At 46.0% G+C, this 19,785-nt stretch overlaps 1 protein-coding gene across 1 annotated transcript in view; it reads right to left on the bottom strand.

Annotated features, from left to right (window-relative positions):
• Nucleotides 1–19,785, bottom strand: part of PCF11 (PCF11 cleavage and polyadenylation factor subunit) — a 587,359-nt gene that overhangs the window by 184,321 nt on the left and 383,253 nt on the right. The window contains exon 14 of the mRNA XM_044072002.1: nucleotides 2,055–2,210. Coding sequence (XP_043927937.1) covers nucleotides 2,055–2,210 — 156 coding nt within the window. The remainder of the gene's footprint in view (nucleotides 1–2,054; nucleotides 2,211–19,785) is intronic.

Raw genomic sequence — 19,785 nt, 5'->3', positions numbered from 1 at the left:
ATAGCCAAAGGTCTATGCTGAGGTAAATGCAAAAAAGTCCTTAATCTCTTCCTGGAATCAGAGAATTCTTGGCCCTGCCATTTGAAATGCTCTCTCATGGAGTGAAGGGTCTCGAAGGAAGCACAGGCTAAACAAGCTGATACGTCGTGGTCTGGGCCTAAGCAAGGAAGGCAGTAAGAGTGGAAATCCTTATGAGGTATTTGTTTCCCACAAGTTAAACAATTATTTACTTTTTCTGACATCGGCTGAGGCAAGCAAGAGTCCCCAATGGGGTACTTAGCTTTTTTAGAAGTCTTCGGTAGTAGAAATCTCTGGATCTGACAGACAGGCACTTGCGAACAGCTTCTGCTTCGGGCACCGCGCGGCAAGAAAGACGGAGGAAAATGGCGTCGGCTGATGCCTTTATACCCCAGCAGCGAAGACGTTGGGTGAAGTGCGACATCAGCCGAAGCCAGACCCAGACTTTGGAATCCGGCCGACCGAAGGGCTGCCTGAAGCAGGACAACCCATTTGTTAGAACTGCAGATGCATCCTTGAAGGACATCAGGAGGAATAGCCAAAGGTCTATGCTGAGGTAAACGCAAAAAAGTCCTTAATCTCTTCCTGGAATCACAGAATTCCTGGCCCTGCCATTTGAAATGCTCTCTCATGGAGTGAAGGGTCTCCCCAAAGGACAACTCTTCAGGAGGGGAGGCCGAGGGAATAGATTTCTCTGCATCAGAATCCTCGTAGGCCGTAAAGGCCTCCTCCTGGTAGTCTGATAGGGCAGAGTCATCTGAGGCCTCATCAGAAGACTGGGGATCAGTGCGCTCAACCCTGGGCCTTTTGTCTAGAGGAGGTTGAGAGCCCCTGTCCGGATGTGGCTGAGAGCCCCTAATTAAGGTAATAAGGTCCACAGCTAAACTTAAAATTTGTGAACCGGTAGTGGATCCCTGAGGAATAGCCTTGGGAGGGAGAGATTTTGGCTGTTTAGCAGCTTTAGCACGTGTAAATGCCTTTATGGACATGGATGCAGGAGGCCTGGCTGCCCCACGTGCTGGAGTAGTTTCTTATCTAGAGAAATGGTGTCGGTTGTTTCCAGAGCACCGGTTTCAGAGGGGAATTCTATGACAGACTCAGAGTTGGCCTCCGGGACCGAGGTTGTCGGTTGTGCGGTTTCGGTCGGAAGCACCAAGGATTCGGTTTCAGCAGATACCGAGACACTCGCGGTAGGCCTAGGCGTGGTTTTGGCCGAAACCACGGTCCGCGTGTGTTGGTCCTTGTCCTTCCGTTTTTGGTTAAATGAGTAGTCGGAAGCTCTGACGGCATCTTGTAACAGTAACTATCCCCAAAAAATTCCTCTGCAAACTCCGACCGACGCCTAAGAGTGCGTCTATTGAAGGAGGCACAGGCTGCACAGGCCGAGACGTCGTGGTCTGGGCCTAGGCAGGGGAGGCAGTAAGAGTGGAAATCCTTATGAGGTATTTGTTTCCCACAAGTTAAACAATTATTAACTTTAACCGTTTGATCTGACATCGGCTGAGGCAAGAAAGAGTCCCCAACGGGGTACTTAGCTTTTTTGAAATCTTCGGTAGCTGAAATTACAGGAGCTGGCCGACTGGCACTTGCGAACTGCTTCTGCTTCGGGCACCGTGCGGCAAGAAAGACTGAGGAAGATGGCGTCGGCTGACGCTTTTATATCCCAGGCGCTCTGATGTCGGGAGAGGGGCAACATCAGCCGACGCCGGACCCAGACTTTGGAATCCGGCCGACCGAAGGGCTGCCTGAGGCAGGACAACCCATATGTAAGGACTGCAGATGCATCCTTGAAGGACATCGTGTAGTTCCAAGCAGCTCTCAATGCAATGCTAGCCAATTCCAAAGAGATCCTATAGAAAGAAGGGCCACATATTTTGCAACTTAGTATTCAGGCATGAAAAGATTCTAGCAGCGTATTCACTGAGCAAATGAAGAATGTGAAAATGACAAAAGTTATTTTAAACATTTATGAACTCTGGGTAAAGTAATGAAAATACAGAAGTTCCATGCGTGTACAACCGCCTTCTGAAACAAACCTCATCAACACCAGCTGGCCCTGCTGGTACACTCTGAAACTCCTTTTCTTTGGCAGCTTCCTGTGTCTTCTGAATGACTTCTTCATGTGCCTTCTCAAAAAATTGGCTTTTTGCACGTTCTTCCAGGTCTGCTATCTCTTCAAATTCAATCCAGTCCTAAGTAAAAATTAAGCGTCAACAAATACTCTCAGTATCCACTGAAAGCGGTCTTCATTCACATGCACTACATAAAATTGATCTGTAATAACATAGATAAGAATCACATAAGCAGCACAGTCACATAGTAACTGGTAAACTATTTCAATATGATTAAAAGTTTACACTGCAGCCACATGCGCAAAATGAAAAGCATACGCATGAAGACAAATTCTCAGCAAAGTTTTGTTTAAATACCTGAAATATCTGTAAACTTCCTACAGTTAAAAGCATGGTCTCAGCAATTTTACTGCCAAGTCCAAAGTATCTCACTTTTAAGTGGATGGACAGTTAACATTTGGGGGTTTACACTCATCAGAATTATAACAGCCACTATTGTACATTAAAGGATAGACAGAGAAGGGGAACAATGTCTGAGAAGGGATGTCACTTTCCATTCTCCTTATACTACAGTTAGCCTAACTGATTCAATTACTACACATGCACAATAGGAAGGTGGACAACTGCCTGAACATGTCTCCAGAACCAAGAATTCAGATTGGTACACCAATTTAAGTTTTTGGAGGCAAAGGAGCACAAGTTCGTACTTCAAGAGCGCCTCCTGGACTTGAACAGGCATATTGCTTTTAAAAGCTTCTGAAACAGCACTTTATTTGAACTCTGGTTCAGGAAGCATGTTGACAATTCCCTTCTGCACTTAAGTGCTACGTAATAAGCCTGGGACCTGGGTGAAAAGGGGCCTAGGGACCACTGCAATTACTTATTAAATAAATAAACAAATAAAAACATGTAGTTGCACTTCCCGTTTTCAATGGACTGTGTAGATATAAAATGCATGCATGAAGGAGCTGAAAAATGACACCAACAGACTACAAAGTACACCATAGCACAAAGTAGTCTGGTAGGACAGGCTATTCAATCAGTACACTTTTTTAAACACTGAGAACTGCTAAATGTTACTTCTGTATTTGTCTGATAAATGTCATGAATTTTCTCTTCCTCTCATTCACTGACTTGCACGTTAAACTCTGATTTAATTTAGATCTTGCTGTAAGGGTTAGCCCGCACAACAAGTAGTTACTTTAATCTAGCTGTTTAACCAATGGTGAGAAACGAGGCCAATACATACCTTCTTAACTTGCTGCCATTCACCTTACTGAAATATCTGCAAATTACTGCTCTTTCATACATCATTTGCCTTACACAGGGGTAGCACGAATAAGATTTTTCAACAATCAGGATGGGCAAGAAAAACTTTGTTAAACTTCTTTTCATTAAAAGTTTCACTGGGGGTGGGAGCAACTTGTACATCAGAACTCTCTACTTTGTTTATCTAGTATACGTTTGTACAGTTCAGACACAAAGCAACAAGCTACTGAAGTACAGTAACTGGAGAACATAATCCAGGTTCACATTAGGGAAAGACCATGACAGTTTTACGGAAACTTTTCCATGATGCTTTCCAGATTTTTTTTCTCCTTTAAACGGGAAAACAGCTTGCAGACATTTAAGTACTTGGCTTAACAGGTGTGGCCAAGCAAAACCTGCTTGTTAACCTTTACTTTACTTTAACCTTTATTGCAAACTGCCAGATACATCTTGCATACTCCTCAGGGCACCAAGCACAGACTACCTTTTACAGACTCAACCTGTAAAGGTCCACTTTTTTCAGTAACACTGTTTACTAACCAGCCTTAGTCATCAGCATCAGACAGTAAAGTAAATTGCAAATCTACCTACCAGAACTCGTGCACTGCTGAAGATGCTGGTTCAAAAAGAGGGAAGGACACTAACACAAAGCAGTGATCCCATGGATGAATGGACCCTTAACAAGAAGCCACAAAAGGAAGGTACCTTCCAAACGGTTTTGTAGGCCCTTCAAAGAACTAATCCGCTCCCAGATATAAAAAGGCTGCAAAATGCACACTGAGGAATAACCAAGCCCAGAATCAAAGTTATGTAAAAAAATACAAAACCAAAGATTCTGAAGCTGTGAAAGAACAGTCATTTGAGAAAGTCCATTTGGAAAAGTATGTCCATTAACTTCTGTAGGTCTGTACTATGTTAGACTAACGTACACGAATACTGGCTGGCAAAGGAACTAGAGAAACTATGCAGTTAAAGGAAACAGGTCTGGGTGGGCCTACCATGGAGAAGACAAAGGTCCTCAAGAAAAAGTCTCTAAGAAGTGATGCAGGAGCAAGGGGAAAAAAGGTTGTACTCACCATAACGTTCCATATTTGTAGTCCATCTCGCCCTTCATTCTTACATATGGGATCAGAGCCAATCCTCTGCTCCGACTCGGCCTATTTATAAGCTGGAAGACTTCTAGTTGGCTCGTGGCTAGGTAGGTAACCCATGGTGCACCAGCACAATCCCCAGATCTTGTTTGCTGCCAACTAGGAAAAACAACAAACATACAGAAAGAAGCCAATACTAAAAAGGTCTCCAGATAATAATGATAACAGTATTGTTCTGTCTCCAGGTACTTCTAGGATGGAGGAAGGAGGGTGGGTTCATAAGAACGAAGGGCGAGATGGACTACAAAAAGTACAGTTTTGTACCTACCATAAATGTAGATGTCCGATAGATATGCAACTGCAGTCATAACATATGGGTTGTCCTGCCTCAGGCAGCCCTCGGTCGGCCGGATTCCAAAGTCTGGGTCCGGCGTCGGCTGGTGTCGCCTCCTCTCCGACGTCAGAACGGCTGGAGTATAAAGTCATCGGCCGACGCCATCTTCTTCAGTGTTTCTTGCCCCAGATGCCAGGTGCCCTCCTAGGAAGGCTACATTTGGTGAATGGATAAACAATTCCAGACATGCACAACAGTAATAAACAGATACACCATAGGAGATACCCCCAGCTAATAGGAATAGGGGTAGTGGACCCATAAAGAAAGTTGCAGAGGGGTAGGAGGGTGGGAAAATCCGACTGCAGTTGCATATCTATCGGACATCTACATTTATGGTAGGTACAAAACTGTACTATGTCCTTCAAGAATGCAACTGCAGTCATAACATATGGGTTGAATACCATAGCCAAGCTGGGGGAGGTTGGAACTAAGAAAGTGATGGTGTAGCTAAAATGCCCTGCAGGACTGCCGAAGCAAAGCCTGCTCGGGATCTGGAGTATAAAGGCAGGTTATAGTGCTTGGTAAATGTATGCACGGAGCTCCATGTAGCAGCCTCTAGAATGTCCTTTGTAGCCACTCCTCTTAGGAAAGCTATGGATAGGTTCATACTAGGCTATCTGCCCAAGGGCATTTATAAGCCTAGCCAGAGTTTTGTGGCTTTCGCCACCCCTTTAGTTTGGAGGATACTATGCCCATTATTTTGCTGTGCCTCTGTCAAGCAGTGACACTGATATAATCCCTGGGGTATATCTGCGATCTCCCATCCATTGGTCAAGATTTCTCTTGAATAAAGCCAGCGAGGTGCTCTGCCTCACATGTACCGGGATTTTGTTCCACAGCATAGGGAGTCTCTGGGTGATGAATCTGTCCCTCCAGCAGGTCCTATTAATAACCGTGTCGAGGTTCAAGTCTCCTGCCCTTGTAGTTCTGAGGGATCTAGATTTTTTGAGGTGAAGCATGTTCATCAATTCTGGGTTGGACATGGCCTTGTATGTCAGGCACAGGTCACCTCTGAGCAGGCAGTGGCGACTGAGTAGAGCTGAAGCTCCTTCAGTCGGGCAGCATAGGACATATTTTTGAGACCCTTTATCCTTTTGGTGAGGAACTTTTGGGGCCTTTCCAGTTGCTGCAGGTGTCGTGTCAGGTACATTCCGAATGGGGCATTGTACTCAATCATTGGCCTGATGAGTACAGGGGGACGATGACTTCCCTAGATCTAGATGCGAATCCCTTCAAGGTGGGCAATGTAGAAGGTCTTCCTAACTACTTTGGCAACGTGAGTATCAAATGAAAGGTTACTGTCGACCTGGGTACCCAGATCCCTGATAACCTCTTCTGTGCTTAGTGGGTTGCCGCCTATATGGTAGCTAGGGGTAACCTTGTTTTTCCCGAAGGGTATGACTATGCATTTTTTGGCGTTTAACTTTAGGCCATGGTTCTGGCACCAGTTTTCCGTTTCTATAAGACCCTTCTGAAGGATATCTGTGTCAGATGTGTTCTCAACTATGGCGCCCAGTTTGCAGTCATGTGCAAATTTTGTCAGCCATAATCCTCCTGTGTTTGCTTGTACTTCTGAAAAGTAGATGCCGAACAGGAGAGGGCCCAGGACTGAGCCCTGTGGGACACCACTTGTGACAGGCTTTGAGTCTGACATGGCGCCAGCAACTCTGACCCTGTGGGTTCTGTCACTTAGCCAATTTGCAACCCATCTTGTGACGTATGGGTTTACATTTAAGCGGATGAGTTTTTCAATGATACCTGAGTGGGGTATTGTGTCGAAAGCCTTTGCCAGGTCAAGGTAGGCTGTGTGGACTGCCTTTCCCTCATCAATGGCCTTGGTGATGGCAATGGATGTGGCTATAGCTCTGGTGGAGTGTGGCCTAATATTGGCTGGCACACCTTTTCCATGAAAAGAATAGCAAAATCTGATGCAGTGTCCAATCCATTTGGAAATTGTTTGTTTGGAGATTGCTTTTCCTTGTACTCCAGCAGCATAGGCCACAAGCAGTTGGTCAGACTTTCTGGTGGCCTTAGTTCTGTCCAAGTAGTAGCGGAGTTGTCTGTTTATGTCCAAAGTATGCAGCAGTGCTTCCCCCCTGTTTTGAGGATTGGGGAAGAAAGTAGGCAGGTGAATGGTTTGATTTAGAGACACCCTGGAAATTACTTTTGGCATGAAAGAAGGAGTGGTTCTTAGAGAGACTCTGTCCTGATGAAAAATGAGAAAAGGAGGTACTGCCATGAGTGCCTGTATCTCCGAGACTCTTCTTGCTGATGTGATTGCCAATAGGAAAACCGTTTTCCATGAGAGAAATTGCATTTCTGAAGTTGCTGCTGGTTCAAAGGGAGGAAGAGTTAATTTTTCCAAGACGAAATTGAGGTCCCATGCAGGTACTGGCGGATTCCTGGGAGGTTTGATATTCTTTATCCCTCTTAGGAACGGTCTTAGCAAAGGATGCGAAAACACAGGTGGATCACAATTGTATTTTGCTGAGATTGCTGAGGCATGAATCTTTATGGAAGAATATGAGAGACCAGTATGAAACATTTCTGCCAAGTATTCCAATATCTGAGGTATACTCAATACTGTTGTATCCTGACCCCTGTTAGCATTCCAGATGATGAATCGCTTCCACTTGGCTGAATAGGTTTTTCTGGTGGAAGGTCTGCGTGCTTCCAGTAAGATCTCTTGAACATTTTTGGAAAGAGAGATATCGGAAGGAGTTATGGTAACCTTCAGGCTGTCAGATGCAATGTTTTCAGGTTTTGATGAACAGTCCTGTAATTGTGTTGAGTTAGAAGCAGAGGCCATGGGGCAGAGGCCACGGTTTGGTCCGAGTTATGCTCAACAGCAATGGGTACCAGTGCTGCCTTGGCCAGTCTGGAGCTATCAAAATGCCTGTTGGTTGTTCTGCTTTGATTTTCAGTATTCACCCTGGTCAGCAGTGGTAGAGGAGGGAATGCATAAATTGTTAGGGAATTCCAGCTGAAGGAGAGCGCATCTGTTTTCCAGGCTAGAGGATGGTGGGTCCTTGTACAGAACTTTCCCAGGTGATGATTCATGTGAGAAGCAAAGAGATCTATGTCCGGTCTTCCCCATGTCCTTGTTATTTGTGAGAAAATGTGAGGATGCAGCATCCATTCGTGTGGATCAAAGAAATTTCTGCTCAGCTTGTCCGCCAGTACATTGTCCTTGCCTGGCACAAACTGGGATTGCAAATGTATCTTCAGACTTAGGGATTTTTCCCAGAGAATCATTGTTAGTCTGCAGAGGGCATAAGAACGAGTGCCTCCCTGCTTGTTTATATACCACATAACAGTGGTGTTGTCTGTCCTTAAGAGCAAATGTCCTTGTTGAAGTGATTTTTCGAAAGTCTCGACTGCATGTATCACTGCCAACATCTCTTTTTGGTTTATGTGCAGATGCCTTTCCCTTGGTGTCCATTGACCTTGAATGCATCTGCCCTCCATGTGCGCCCCCCATCCATGGTCTGAGGCGTCTGTTGTAATCATTTGACCTGCTTGAGGTTTGTTGAAAGACATGCCTTTGTTTGACTGACTTGCTTGAGCCCACCACAGAAATCCTCTTTGCAGACATGGAATGAGTGGGATTACGTCCTCTAGGCTTTGGCTGTGTTGGGACCATAAGCTTTTTAAGTACCATTGCAGCTTTCTCATATGAAGTCTTGCCAAAGGTATCAGAAGAATGCAAGATGCCATGAACCCCAGGGCCTGCAGGATTTTCCTTGCAGTCAGCTGGGAGAGCTTTGCTAGGCCTTTGAAGTAGTCTGGTAACTGCTGTTGTTTTTCCTCTGTGAGATAAGCCATTCGTGTTTTTGTGTCCAGTTTGGCTCCTAGGAAAATAATTTGTTGGGATGGCAGAAGTCTTGATTTCTGAATGTTGACTGTGTATCCCAAGGCCTGTAGTAATTGAATGACATAGTCCAAGTTTGCTATCAAGGTTTGTTTGTTGTCTGCTTGTATGAGGCAGTCGTCCAGGTAGGGGTATATTTGAATCCCCTGGAGTCTGCAGTGTGCCACTACTGATGCCAGGCATTTCGTGAACACTCTGGGCGCAGTAGATAAGCCAAACGGCAATGCTGAGAATTGATAATGCTCTGTCCCTGCAAGAAATCTGAGGTATCTTCTGCAGCTTTGTCTGACTGGGACCTGCAGGTATGCCTCCTTGAGGTCCAGAGTGACCAGCCAAGACCCCTTGCCCAGCATGGGAAGGAGTTGCTGCAACGTCAGCATTTTGAACTTTGGCACAATGAGATAAGTGTTTAGAGTAGACAAGTCCAGTATAGGCCTCCATTTGTTTTCCTTTCTTGGAACAAGGAACAGTCTTGAATAAAATCCCTGGCCTTGTTCCTGTGGAGGAACCTTTTCTATTGCTTTTATATTTAACAGCTTTGAAACTTGAATGAGTGCCTCTGCCCTTTGATGAAGTGGCAGGTTTGGCATGCCTTGTCTTATTGCTAAAGTATGGAAGTGGAATCTGTAACCTTTGTCTATTAAATCCAGAATCCAGTTGTCCTTGGTTAAGATATGCCAGTTTTTTGAGAATAAGGATAATTTTCCGCCCAAAGGCACTTCTCTTTGAGCCTTTGTAGACGGTATGAAAGTCAAATCTTTGTGGTTGCCCTTGTGGTGCAGCTGGACTGCCTGCGCCGCCACTTTGATTTGGTGGTTGCCATTGGCGGCCCCTGTAGGAGCCTCGGTATTGCCCTCTACCTCAGGCACGCCTGTTTTTACCCCTTTGAAACTTGTCAGTGTCTGGAAAGGACCAACTCTTTGAAGGCCAATTCCTGCTGAATCTGGGTGGCTGAACCTGGAGGAAATCTTTGACTGTCTGTACTGATTTAGCTTTTTCCTCAATAGACTTCAACACATCTTGTGCATTAGCACCAAAAAGCTTCTGTTTTTCCAGAGGTGCATCAAGTAACTTTACTTTAACATGGTCTGGCAGTGGCTGTTCTTTTAACCAAGCATGTCTACGTATAACAGCCCCAGTCATAGCTGCCCTACATGAAGCCTCCAATGCATCATAACCACACTGAAGAAAATGATTGCTAACCTGCTGAGTGTTATGTACTAAATCCTGCAATGCCTTTCTATCAATAGGCTCAGGAGAGGCTAGCTTTTTCTGTAAATCATCCAGTAAAAAATCCTGGTACTGAAACATAAGAAAAAGGCAGTTAAGTGACCTCATGGCCAGGGTGGTAGAGGTATAAACTTTTTTACCCCATCTCTCCAGGGACCTAGCTTCCCTATCTGCTGGCAGTGGATTCTTGGTTGTGGAAGTAGCCACAGAATGGGCCTTAAAGGGATGTTTGTGGGTGTCAGGGACCCTATAATATCTGTCTGGCTTGACAGGAGCAGGAGGGAGAGAATCAGGGTTAGCACTGGAGTCGGAGAAAACATCATCCAGGACATCCATAACTGGAGGGATAGCTAAATGTCTGTGCTGAGGTAGCTTGAGGAAGGTACGTAGCCTTTTCCTGGAATCAGAAAATTCCTGACCCTGCCATTTAAAATGCTCCCTCAGAGTGTAGGACTTCACCGAACGAAAAATCCTCTGGAGGAGAGGCAGAGGGAATTGATTCCTCAGCATCAGAGTCCTCATAGGCCTGGAAGGATTCTTCTTGGGTATCTGAATGCTCAGAATCCCCAGAGGCTTCATCTGAAGAGAGGTTGTCGGCCTGCTCAGTTCTGGGCCTTTTCTCTGCAGGCGGCTGAGAACCTCTGTCTGGATGAGGCTGAGACCCCCCTGATAAGAGAAATAAGATGTGCAGCAAGAGACATGATCTGTTTATCAGAAGGGGCCTGGGCAATAGGTTTAGGATGGGCCTTGGCCTGGCTGGCGGCCTTAGCTCGTGCAAAGGCCTTGATGGACATGGATACAGGAGGCCTAGCTGCCCCACGTGCAGGAGTAACCTTGTCCACAGGATGCCGGTCCCAGTCCTTTCGTTTTTTGTTAGATTGAGTTGTCGGTTGTTTCGACGGCATGATATAAGCTAAAGATTCGCCGAAAAAGTCTTCGGCAAATTCTGCCCGGCGCCTGAGTGCACGCTCATTAAAGCAAGCACAAGCAGCACAGGCCGAGACATCGTGGTCTGGGCCCAGGCAAGGGAGGCAATAAGAATGGAAGTCCTTATGAGGTATTTGTTTACCACAAGACAAACAATTAACTTTCTCAATTTGTTCTGACATCGGCTGAGGCAAGAGAAAATGTTCCCCAACGGGGTACTTAGCTTTTAGATGACTTCGGTACTGAACACGCAGGAGCTGACTGACCGGCATTTGCGAACTGCTTCTGCTTCGGGCACCGCGCGGCAAGAAAGACTAAAGAAGATGGCGTCGGCCGATGCCTTTATACTCCAGCCGTTCTGACGTCGGAGAGGAGGCGACACCAGCCGACGCCGGACCCAGACTTTGGAATCCGGCCGACCGAGGGCTGCCTGAGGCAGGACAACCCATATGTTATGACTGCAGTTGCATTCTTGAAGGACATCATGGAATGTTATGGTGAGTACATAACTTCTTTATGTTCTGTAGTCCTATCTCACCTTCATTCATACATATGAAGCAGAGTCCCTAGCACCTTATTCGTGGGTGGCTCAAGGAAAAATACTCCTGAGTACCATGGAACCAAAGGATGCTCTACCCCTGGAGGTTAAATCCAATTTGTAATGAGTAATAAATGTGAGGGGTAGCCCAAGTTGCTGCTGCACAATCATCAAGTGGGACCCTGGCTTGAAAGGCTGCGGAGGTAGACTGAGATCTCGCAATGAGCCTTGATTTTGAAAGGTAAAGGTCTACCCTCAGAGGTGTAAATGTAAGTTATTCAGCTAAAAATCCAATTTGTGTGTCTCACTTTGGAAAAGTACAGTTTTGTACCTACCATAAATGTAGATGTCCGATAGATATGCAACTGCAGTCATAACATATGGGTTGTCCTGCCTCAGGCAGCCCTCGGTCGGCCGAATTCCAAAGTCTGGGTCCGGTGTCGGCTGGTGTCGCCTCCTCTCCGACGTCACAACGGCTGGAGTATAAAGGCATCGGCCGACGCCATTTTCTTCAGTGTTTCTTGCCCCAGATGCCAGGTGCCTCCTAGGAAGGCTGAATTTGGTAAATGGATAAAAATAATCCCAAACATGCACAACAGTAATAAACAGATACACCACAGGAATACCCCCAGCTAATGGGAAAAGGGGTAAGGACCCAAATAGAAGGATACAGAGGGGTAGGTGGGAGGGAAAATCCGACTGCAGTTGCATATCTATCGGACATCTACATTTATGGTAGGTACAAATCTGTACTATGTCCTTCAAGAATGCAACTGCAGTCATAACATATGGGTTGAATACCATAGCCAAGCTGGGGGTGGATGGAACAGATAAGGATGGTGTAGCTAAAATCCCCTGCAGGACTGCCGAAGCAAAGCCTGCTCGGGATCTGGAATATAAGGGCAGGTTGTAGTGCTTGGTAAATGTATGCACGGAGCTCCATGTAGCAGCCTCTAAAATGTCCTTTGTTGCCGGTCCTCTTAGGAAAGCAGTGGAAGTGGCCATAGCTCTGGTGGAATGTGGCCTAATATTGGCTGGCACACCTTTTCCAAGGAAAGAATAGCAGAATCTGATGCAATGTCCAATCCATTTTGAAATTGTCTGTTTGGAGATGGCTTTTCCTTGCATTCCAGCAGCATAGGCTACAAACAGTTGGTCAGACTTTCTGGTGGCCTTAGTTCTGTCCAAGTAGTAACGTAGTTGTCTGTGTATGTCCAAAGTATGCAGTAGCTTTTCCCCCCTATTTTGAGGATTGGGGAAGAATGCAGGCAGGTGAATAGCTTGATTTAGAGACACCCTGGAAATAACTTTGGGCATGAATGTAGGATTGGTTCTTAGAGAAACTCTGTCCTGATGAAAAACGAGGAAGGGAGGCACTGCCATGACTGCCTGTATCTCCGAAACTCTTCTTGCAGATGTGACTGCCAATAAGAAGGCCGCCTTCCATGAAAGAAATTGCATTTCTGAACTTGCTGCTGGCTCAAATGGAGGAAGAGTTAATTTTTCCAACACATAATTGAGGTCCCATGCAGGTACTGGCTGTTTTCTGGGAGGTTTGTTATTCTTTATTCCCCTTAGAAACTGTCTTAGCAAGGGATGAGAAAACACTGGAGGGTCACAGTTGTATTTTGTTGAGATTGCTGAGGCATGAATCTTTATTGAAGAGTATGAAAGTCCAGAATGAAGTAGTTCTGCCAAGTATTCTAAAATCTGAGGTATACTCGGTAATGCTGTGTCCTGACCCCTGTTGGCATTCCATATGCTGAATCTCTTCCATTTGGCTGAATATGCTTTTCTTGTGGAAGGTCTGCGTGCTTCCAGCAAGATCTCTTGAACCGATTTTGATAGAGGTAGGTGGAGAAGTCACGTTAGCCTCCAGGCTGTCAGGTGTAATGATTTCAGGTCTTGATGTACAGTCCTGTAATTGTGTTGTGTTAGGAGCAGGGGCCATAGAGTCAGAGGCCATGGTTTGGTCCGAGTTATGGTCAATAGCAATGGGTACCAGTGTTGCCTTGGCCAGTCTGGAGCTATCAAAATACCTGTTGGTTGTTCTGCTTTGATCTTCAGTATCATCTTGGTCAGCAGAGGCAGAGGAGGGAATGCATACATTTTTAGAGAATTCCAGCTGAAGGAGAGAGCATCCATCTTCCAGGCTAGAGGATGGTGAGTCCTTGTGCAGAACTTTTTCAGGTGATGATTTAAGTGGGATGCGAAAAGATCTACATCCGGTCTTCCCCATGTCTTCGTCAGTTGAGAGAAAATGTGAGGATGCAACATCCATTCGTGTGGATCCATGAAATTTCTGCTCAGGTTGTCCGCCAGTACATTGTCCTTGCCTGGTACAAACTGGGATTGTAAATGTATCTTCAGGCTCAGGGATTTTCCCAGAGAAGCATTGTTAGTCTGCAGAGGGATAAGAATGAGTGCCTCCCTGCTTGTTTATGTACCACATGACAGTGGTGTTGTCTGTCCTTATCAGTAAATGTCCTTGTTGTAGTGATTTTTCGAAAGTCTCGATTGCATGCATCACTGCCAACATTTCTTTTTGGTTTATGTGCAGATGTCTTTCCTTTGGGGTCCATTGCCCCTGAATGCATCTGTCCTCCATGTGCGCCCCCCATCCATGGTCTGAGGCGTCTGTTGTAATCATTTGGCCTGCTTGAGGTCTGTTGAAAGGCATACCTTGTTTTGCTGACTGGCTTGAGCCCACCATAAAAATTCTTTTTGCAGACATGGGATAAGTGGGATTATGTCCTCTAGGCTTTGGCTGTGTTGAGACCATAAGTTTTTTAAATACCATTGCAGCTTTCTCATATGAAGTCTTGCCAAAGGTATCAGAAGGATGCAAGATGCCATGAACCCCAGGGCCTGCAGGATTTTCCTTGCAGTCAGCTGGGAGAGTTTTGCTAGGCCTTTGAAGTACTCTGGTAAATGCTGCTGTTTTTCCTCTGAGGTAGGCCATTTGGTTTTGTGTGTCCAGTTTGGCTCCTAAGAAAATAATCTGTTGGGATGGCAGTAGTTGTGACTTCTGAATGTTGACTGTGTATCCCAAGGCCTGCAGTAGATGCATGACATAGTCCAAATTTTCTTTTAAGGTTTGTTTGTTGTCTGCTTGTATGAGGCAGTCGTCCAAGTAGGGGTATATTTGAATCCCCTGCAGTCTGCAGTGTGCCACTACTGATGCCAGGCATTTCGTGAACACTCTGGGCGCAGTAGATAAGCCAAACGGCAATGCTGAGAATTGATAATGCTCTGTTCCTGCAAGAAATCTGAGGTATCTTCTGCAACTTTGTCTGATTGGGACATACAGGTATGCCTCCTTGAGGTCCAGAGTGACCAGCCAAGACCCCTTGCCCAGCATGGGAAGGAGTTGCTGCAACGTCAGCATTTTGAACTTTGGCACTATGAGAAAAGTGTTTAGAGATGACAAGTCCAGTATGGGTCTCCATTTGTTTTCTTTTCTTGGAACAAGGAACAGCCTTGAATAAAATCCCTGGCCTTGCTCCTGAGGAGGAACCCTTTCTATTGCTTTTATGCTTAACAGCTTGGAAACTTGAGAGAATGCCTCTGCCCTTTGATGATGTGGCAGGTTTGGCATGCCTTGTCTTATTGGTAATGGGAGGAAGTGGAATCTGTAACCTTTGTCTATTAAATCCAGAATCCAGTTGTCCTTGGTTAAGATATGCCAGTTTTGTGAGAATAAGGATAATTTTCCGCCCAAGGGTGCTTCTCTTTGGACCTTTGTAGGCGGAATGAAAATGAAGTCATTGCGATTGTCCTTGTGGTGCAGCTGAACTGTCTGCACCACTTCTCTGATTTGGAGGTTGCCATTGGCATCCCCTGTAAGATCCTCGGTATTGCCCTCTACCTCGGGCACGTCTGCTTTTTCCCCCTTTGAAACTTGTCTGAGCTGGGGAAGGACCAATTCTTCGAGGGCCAGTTTCTGCTGGATCTGGGTGGCTGAACCTGAAGGAAATCCTTGACTGTCTGTACTGACTTTGCTTTTTCCTCTATGGATTTCAATACATCTTGTGCATTAGCACCAAAAAGCTTCTGTTTTTCCAAAGGTGCATCAAGTAACTTTACTTTAACATGGTCAGGCAAAGACTAATCCTTTAACCAAGCATGTCTACGTATCACCGCCCCAGTCATAGCTGCCCTACATGAAGCTTCCAGTGCATCATAACCACACTGTAGAAAATGGTTATTAACCTGCTGAGTGCTATGTATATGATCCTGCAATGCCTTTTTATCAATAGGCTCAGGAGAAGCTAACTTTTTCTGTAAATCATCCAGGAGAAAATCCTGGTACTGAAACATGTGAAAAAGGCAATTTAGTGACCTCATGGCCAGGGTAGTAGAAGTATATACTTTTTTACCCCATCTCTCCAGGGACCTGGCTTCCCTGTCTGCTGGCAGTGGGTTTTTGGCAGAGGAGGTAGCCACTCCCTTGGGGCCCTGTGAAATAGTTTCTAGATCCACAGAGTGGGCCTTAAAAAGGTGCTTGTGAGCGTCAGGGACCCTATAATATCTGTCCGGCTTGACAGGAGCCGGAGGAAGAGAATCAGGGTTAGCACTGGAGTCAGAGAAAACATCATCCAAAACATCCATAACAGGTGGAATAGCTAAAGGCCTGTGCTGGGGAACCTTGAGGAAGGTACGAAGCCTTTTCCTGGAGTCAGAGAATTCCTGACCCTGCCACTGAAAATGTTCCCTCATGGAATGAAGGACTTCACCAAATGAAAAATCCTCTGGAGGGGAGGCAGAAGGAATTGATTCCTCAGCATCAGAGTCCTCATAGGCCTGGAAGGATTCTTCTTGGTTATCAGAATGTTCAGAATCCCCAGAGGCTTCATCCGAGGAGAGGTCGTCCGCCTGCTCAGTCCTGGGCCTTTTCTCTGCAGGTGGCTGGGAACCCCTTTCCGGATGAGGCTGAGACCCCCTGATAAGGGAAATAAGATCAGCAGCCAGAGACATGATCTGCTTATCAGAAGAAGGGGCCTGGGCAGTAGGTCTAGGATGGGCCTTGGCCTGGCTGGCGGCCTTAGCACGTGTAAAGGCCTTGACGGACATGGATACAGGAGGCCTAGCAGCCCCACGTGCAGGCGTAACCTTGTCCACAGAAATGGTGTCGGATAGATCCAGAACTTCGGTTTCCGGAGGAAAATCAACAACCGGCACCGGAGAGATCTCAGAGACCGAAGGTCGTGATAACGCTGTGTCGTCGGCCTGGAGCGGTAGATTTACCACTTCCGAAGGGACCGGAGCACTAGCAGAGGGTTTGGGAGTAGCATCGGTAGTGGACGCGGGCAGAGGATGTCGGTCCCGGTCCTTGCGTTTTTTAGCAGATTGGGTAGTCGGTTGATCCGACGGCATGATATACGCAAAAGATTCACCGAAAAAGTCCTCGGTGAATTCTGCCCGGCGCCTGAGAGTGCGCTTATTGAAGCAAGCACAGGCAGCACAGGCCAAGACGTCGTGGTCTGGGCCCAGGCAAGGAAGGCAGAGAGAATGGAAGTCCTTATGAGGTATTTGTTTACCACAAGACAAACAATTATTAACTTTCTCAATTTGCTCTGACATCGGCTGAGGCAAGAATAAATGTTCCCCAATGGGGTACTTAGCTTTTAGATGACTTCGGTACTGAAAACACAGGAGCTGGCCGACCGGCACTTGCAAACTGCTTCTGCTTCGGGCACCGCGCGGCAAGAAAGACAGAAGATGATGGCGTCGGCCGATGCCTTTATACTCCAGCCGTTGTGACGTCAGAGAGGAGGCGACACCAGCCGACACCAGACCCAGACTTTGGAATTCGGCCGACCGAGGGCTGCCTGAGGCAGGACAACCCATATGTTATGACTGCAGTTGCATTCTTGAAGGACATCTGGTAAACCTTAACTGGATTCGGAGAAGGAAATAAATAATTGATCTGATTTCTTGAATTCCTTAGTCCATTGCAAATAAAAATATAATTGTCTATGGACATCCAACTGATGAAACCTGTATTCTGCTGCATTGGAATGATTTGGGAACACCACTGAAGTTCTATGGATTGATTCAAAGTGGCATGGGAACAGACCTTGGGGAAAACAGAAGGATTAGTATGAAGAGATACTCTTGTCTTTGTGAAAAATCAGGTAAAGGGGTTTTACAGACAAAGCTTGTATCTCTGACATCCGTCTGGCCAATGTGATAGCCACCAAAAACAAAGTCTTCCAAGACAGGAATTTCAAAGGGGATGAATGAGAAGGCTCAAAGGGTGGAGACGTCAATTTGGATAGCACAACTTAAATCCCATGAAGCAAAAGGTTCTTGAAATGCGGGTCTTAATGTGGCACCTTTAAGGAATGTTTTGCACAGCCTATATGACATCAGATTAGAATCTTTTAAGCCTAGATGAAAATTTGAAATCGCTGCCAATTGAACCCTGACAGTGGCAAACGCAGATCCCTGGTGGAAAAGCTCAGACAGGAATTCCAAAACCACTGCAATAGAGGTGGTATAGGGGTCAACATTCTTTTTCTCTGCCCAGATAGAGAATCTCCATTTACTGAAATACAGTCTCCTAGTGGAGGGTTTACGAGAGGACGCAAGGGTACGAGTCAAGGAACGTGAGAAGTCGTGAACCCTGACTAGGGATGGAACTGGAGCAGCCAAGCTGTCAAATTGAGGGTGTGTAAGGAGGGATGAATCAAGCCTGACATGCGAGTCAAGAGATCTGGAACTGGGTCCAGAATCCAAGGATCGTCTAGGAGAAGAGGCCCGAGAAAGGGGAAACAAACCTGACGAGGCCAGTAAGGAGCAATACGGATCAGTTTGCTTCCCAGCCATTTCACTTTCTGAATAACCTTGGGTATGAGAGGAAAGGGAGGAAAGCATAAGAGAGACCCAGGGGCCAATCGTGAACAAGTGCGTCTCCCGGTGACTCCCCCGGAGGGGGATAAGGGAGAAGTAGCTGCTGCATTTGGCATTGTTCGGGCTGGCAATGAGACTGCAGCAAGGCTGTCCCCCATCTGCGGAAAATCTGCTCGGCTACTTCTGGTTTCAGACACCACTCATGAGGCATCAGAATTGACCGGCTGAGCTTGTCGGCGATCACACTGGTTGCCCCTGGAATGTGCGTTGCAACCAGAAAACACTGGGAAGATATTGCCCATTTCCAAACTTGAATGGCCTCTCGACAGAGTGGGTATGATCTGCCCCCCCCCCCATTTGTTGATATACCATAGTACCGACATGTTGTCTGATTGTATTGCAATAGTCCCCAGAAGCAGAAGGTCGTAAAGTGCATCGCCCTCATCTCTAACGCTGATATGCAGGTGAGCCTTGAGATCTTGCCATGTGCCTTGGATAGTCCTGTCTAGATAATACCCCCCTCCCCACAATCTGGGCGGCAGCTGTGGTCACAGTGGCAATGGGTTGGCGAGAAAAGTAAAATTGTGTACACTTACCATAAATGTAGATGTTCAAGTGTATTCACTGTTGCAGTCATTACACATTTGGGTAATCTGCTGGCAGGTTGCCCTCAGTCGGCCTGAAAAACAAAGTCTTGGGTCCTACGCTGGTTGCTGTCTCGAGACTCTTCCATGACGTAAGGTCGTCAGGGGTATAACACATGCAGCCAATGCCATTTTAATCAGTTTTTCTTGCCCCAGATGTCAGGTGCCCCCCAAATGGGGAGCATAAAAAAAAAAAAAAAAAAATATATATATATATATATATATATATATATATATATATATATATACACACACACACACACACACACACACACACACACATACATATATAGATACATACACACACACACACACACACATACATATATAGATACATACACACACACACACACACACACACACACACACACACCTATCTATCTATGTGCATGTATTTTAGAACTCACCCAACTAAAAGCAAATACATCACAAAGGTGTTTCAGCATAGTGAAGGAAAGAAGAGGTATAATAAGAGAAGAAAGGGGGCTGGCGGGTAGGTAACCCGGACTGCAACAGTGAATACACTAAACATCTACATTTATGGTAAGTGTACACAACTGTACTATGTTCTTCATGTTTCAGTGTTGCAGTCAAAGCTATGGATGGGAGGACGGAATTATACAGCATTAGGAACAGCTATAAGGCCCTGCAGGACAGCAGTGGCAAAGCCTGCCCTGGATTTAGAAAAGTGAGGTAAATGGCAATGTTTTGTGAACGTATGAACTGAGCTCCAAGTAGCAGCTTCTTAGAATGTCTCTGGTAGGAACCCCTCTGAGAAAAGCTGCAGAAGTAGATACAGCCCTGGTAGAATGGGATCTGATCCCCTTGGGGACAGGTTTACCATGGTGCATGTAGCAGAAACTAATACAATGGCTT

Source organism: Protopterus annectens, chromosome 5.part0 (genome assembly GCF_019279795.1).
Source record: "Protopterus annectens isolate FY-2018-M chromosome 5.part0, PAN1.0, whole genome shotgun sequence".
Taxonomy (NCBI): Eukaryota; Metazoa; Chordata; order Ceratodontiformes; family Protopteridae; genus Protopterus; species Protopterus annectens.
The sequence above is the reverse complement of the archived record's forward strand: the minus strand, read 5'-3'. Positions and strand labels throughout refer to the sequence as shown.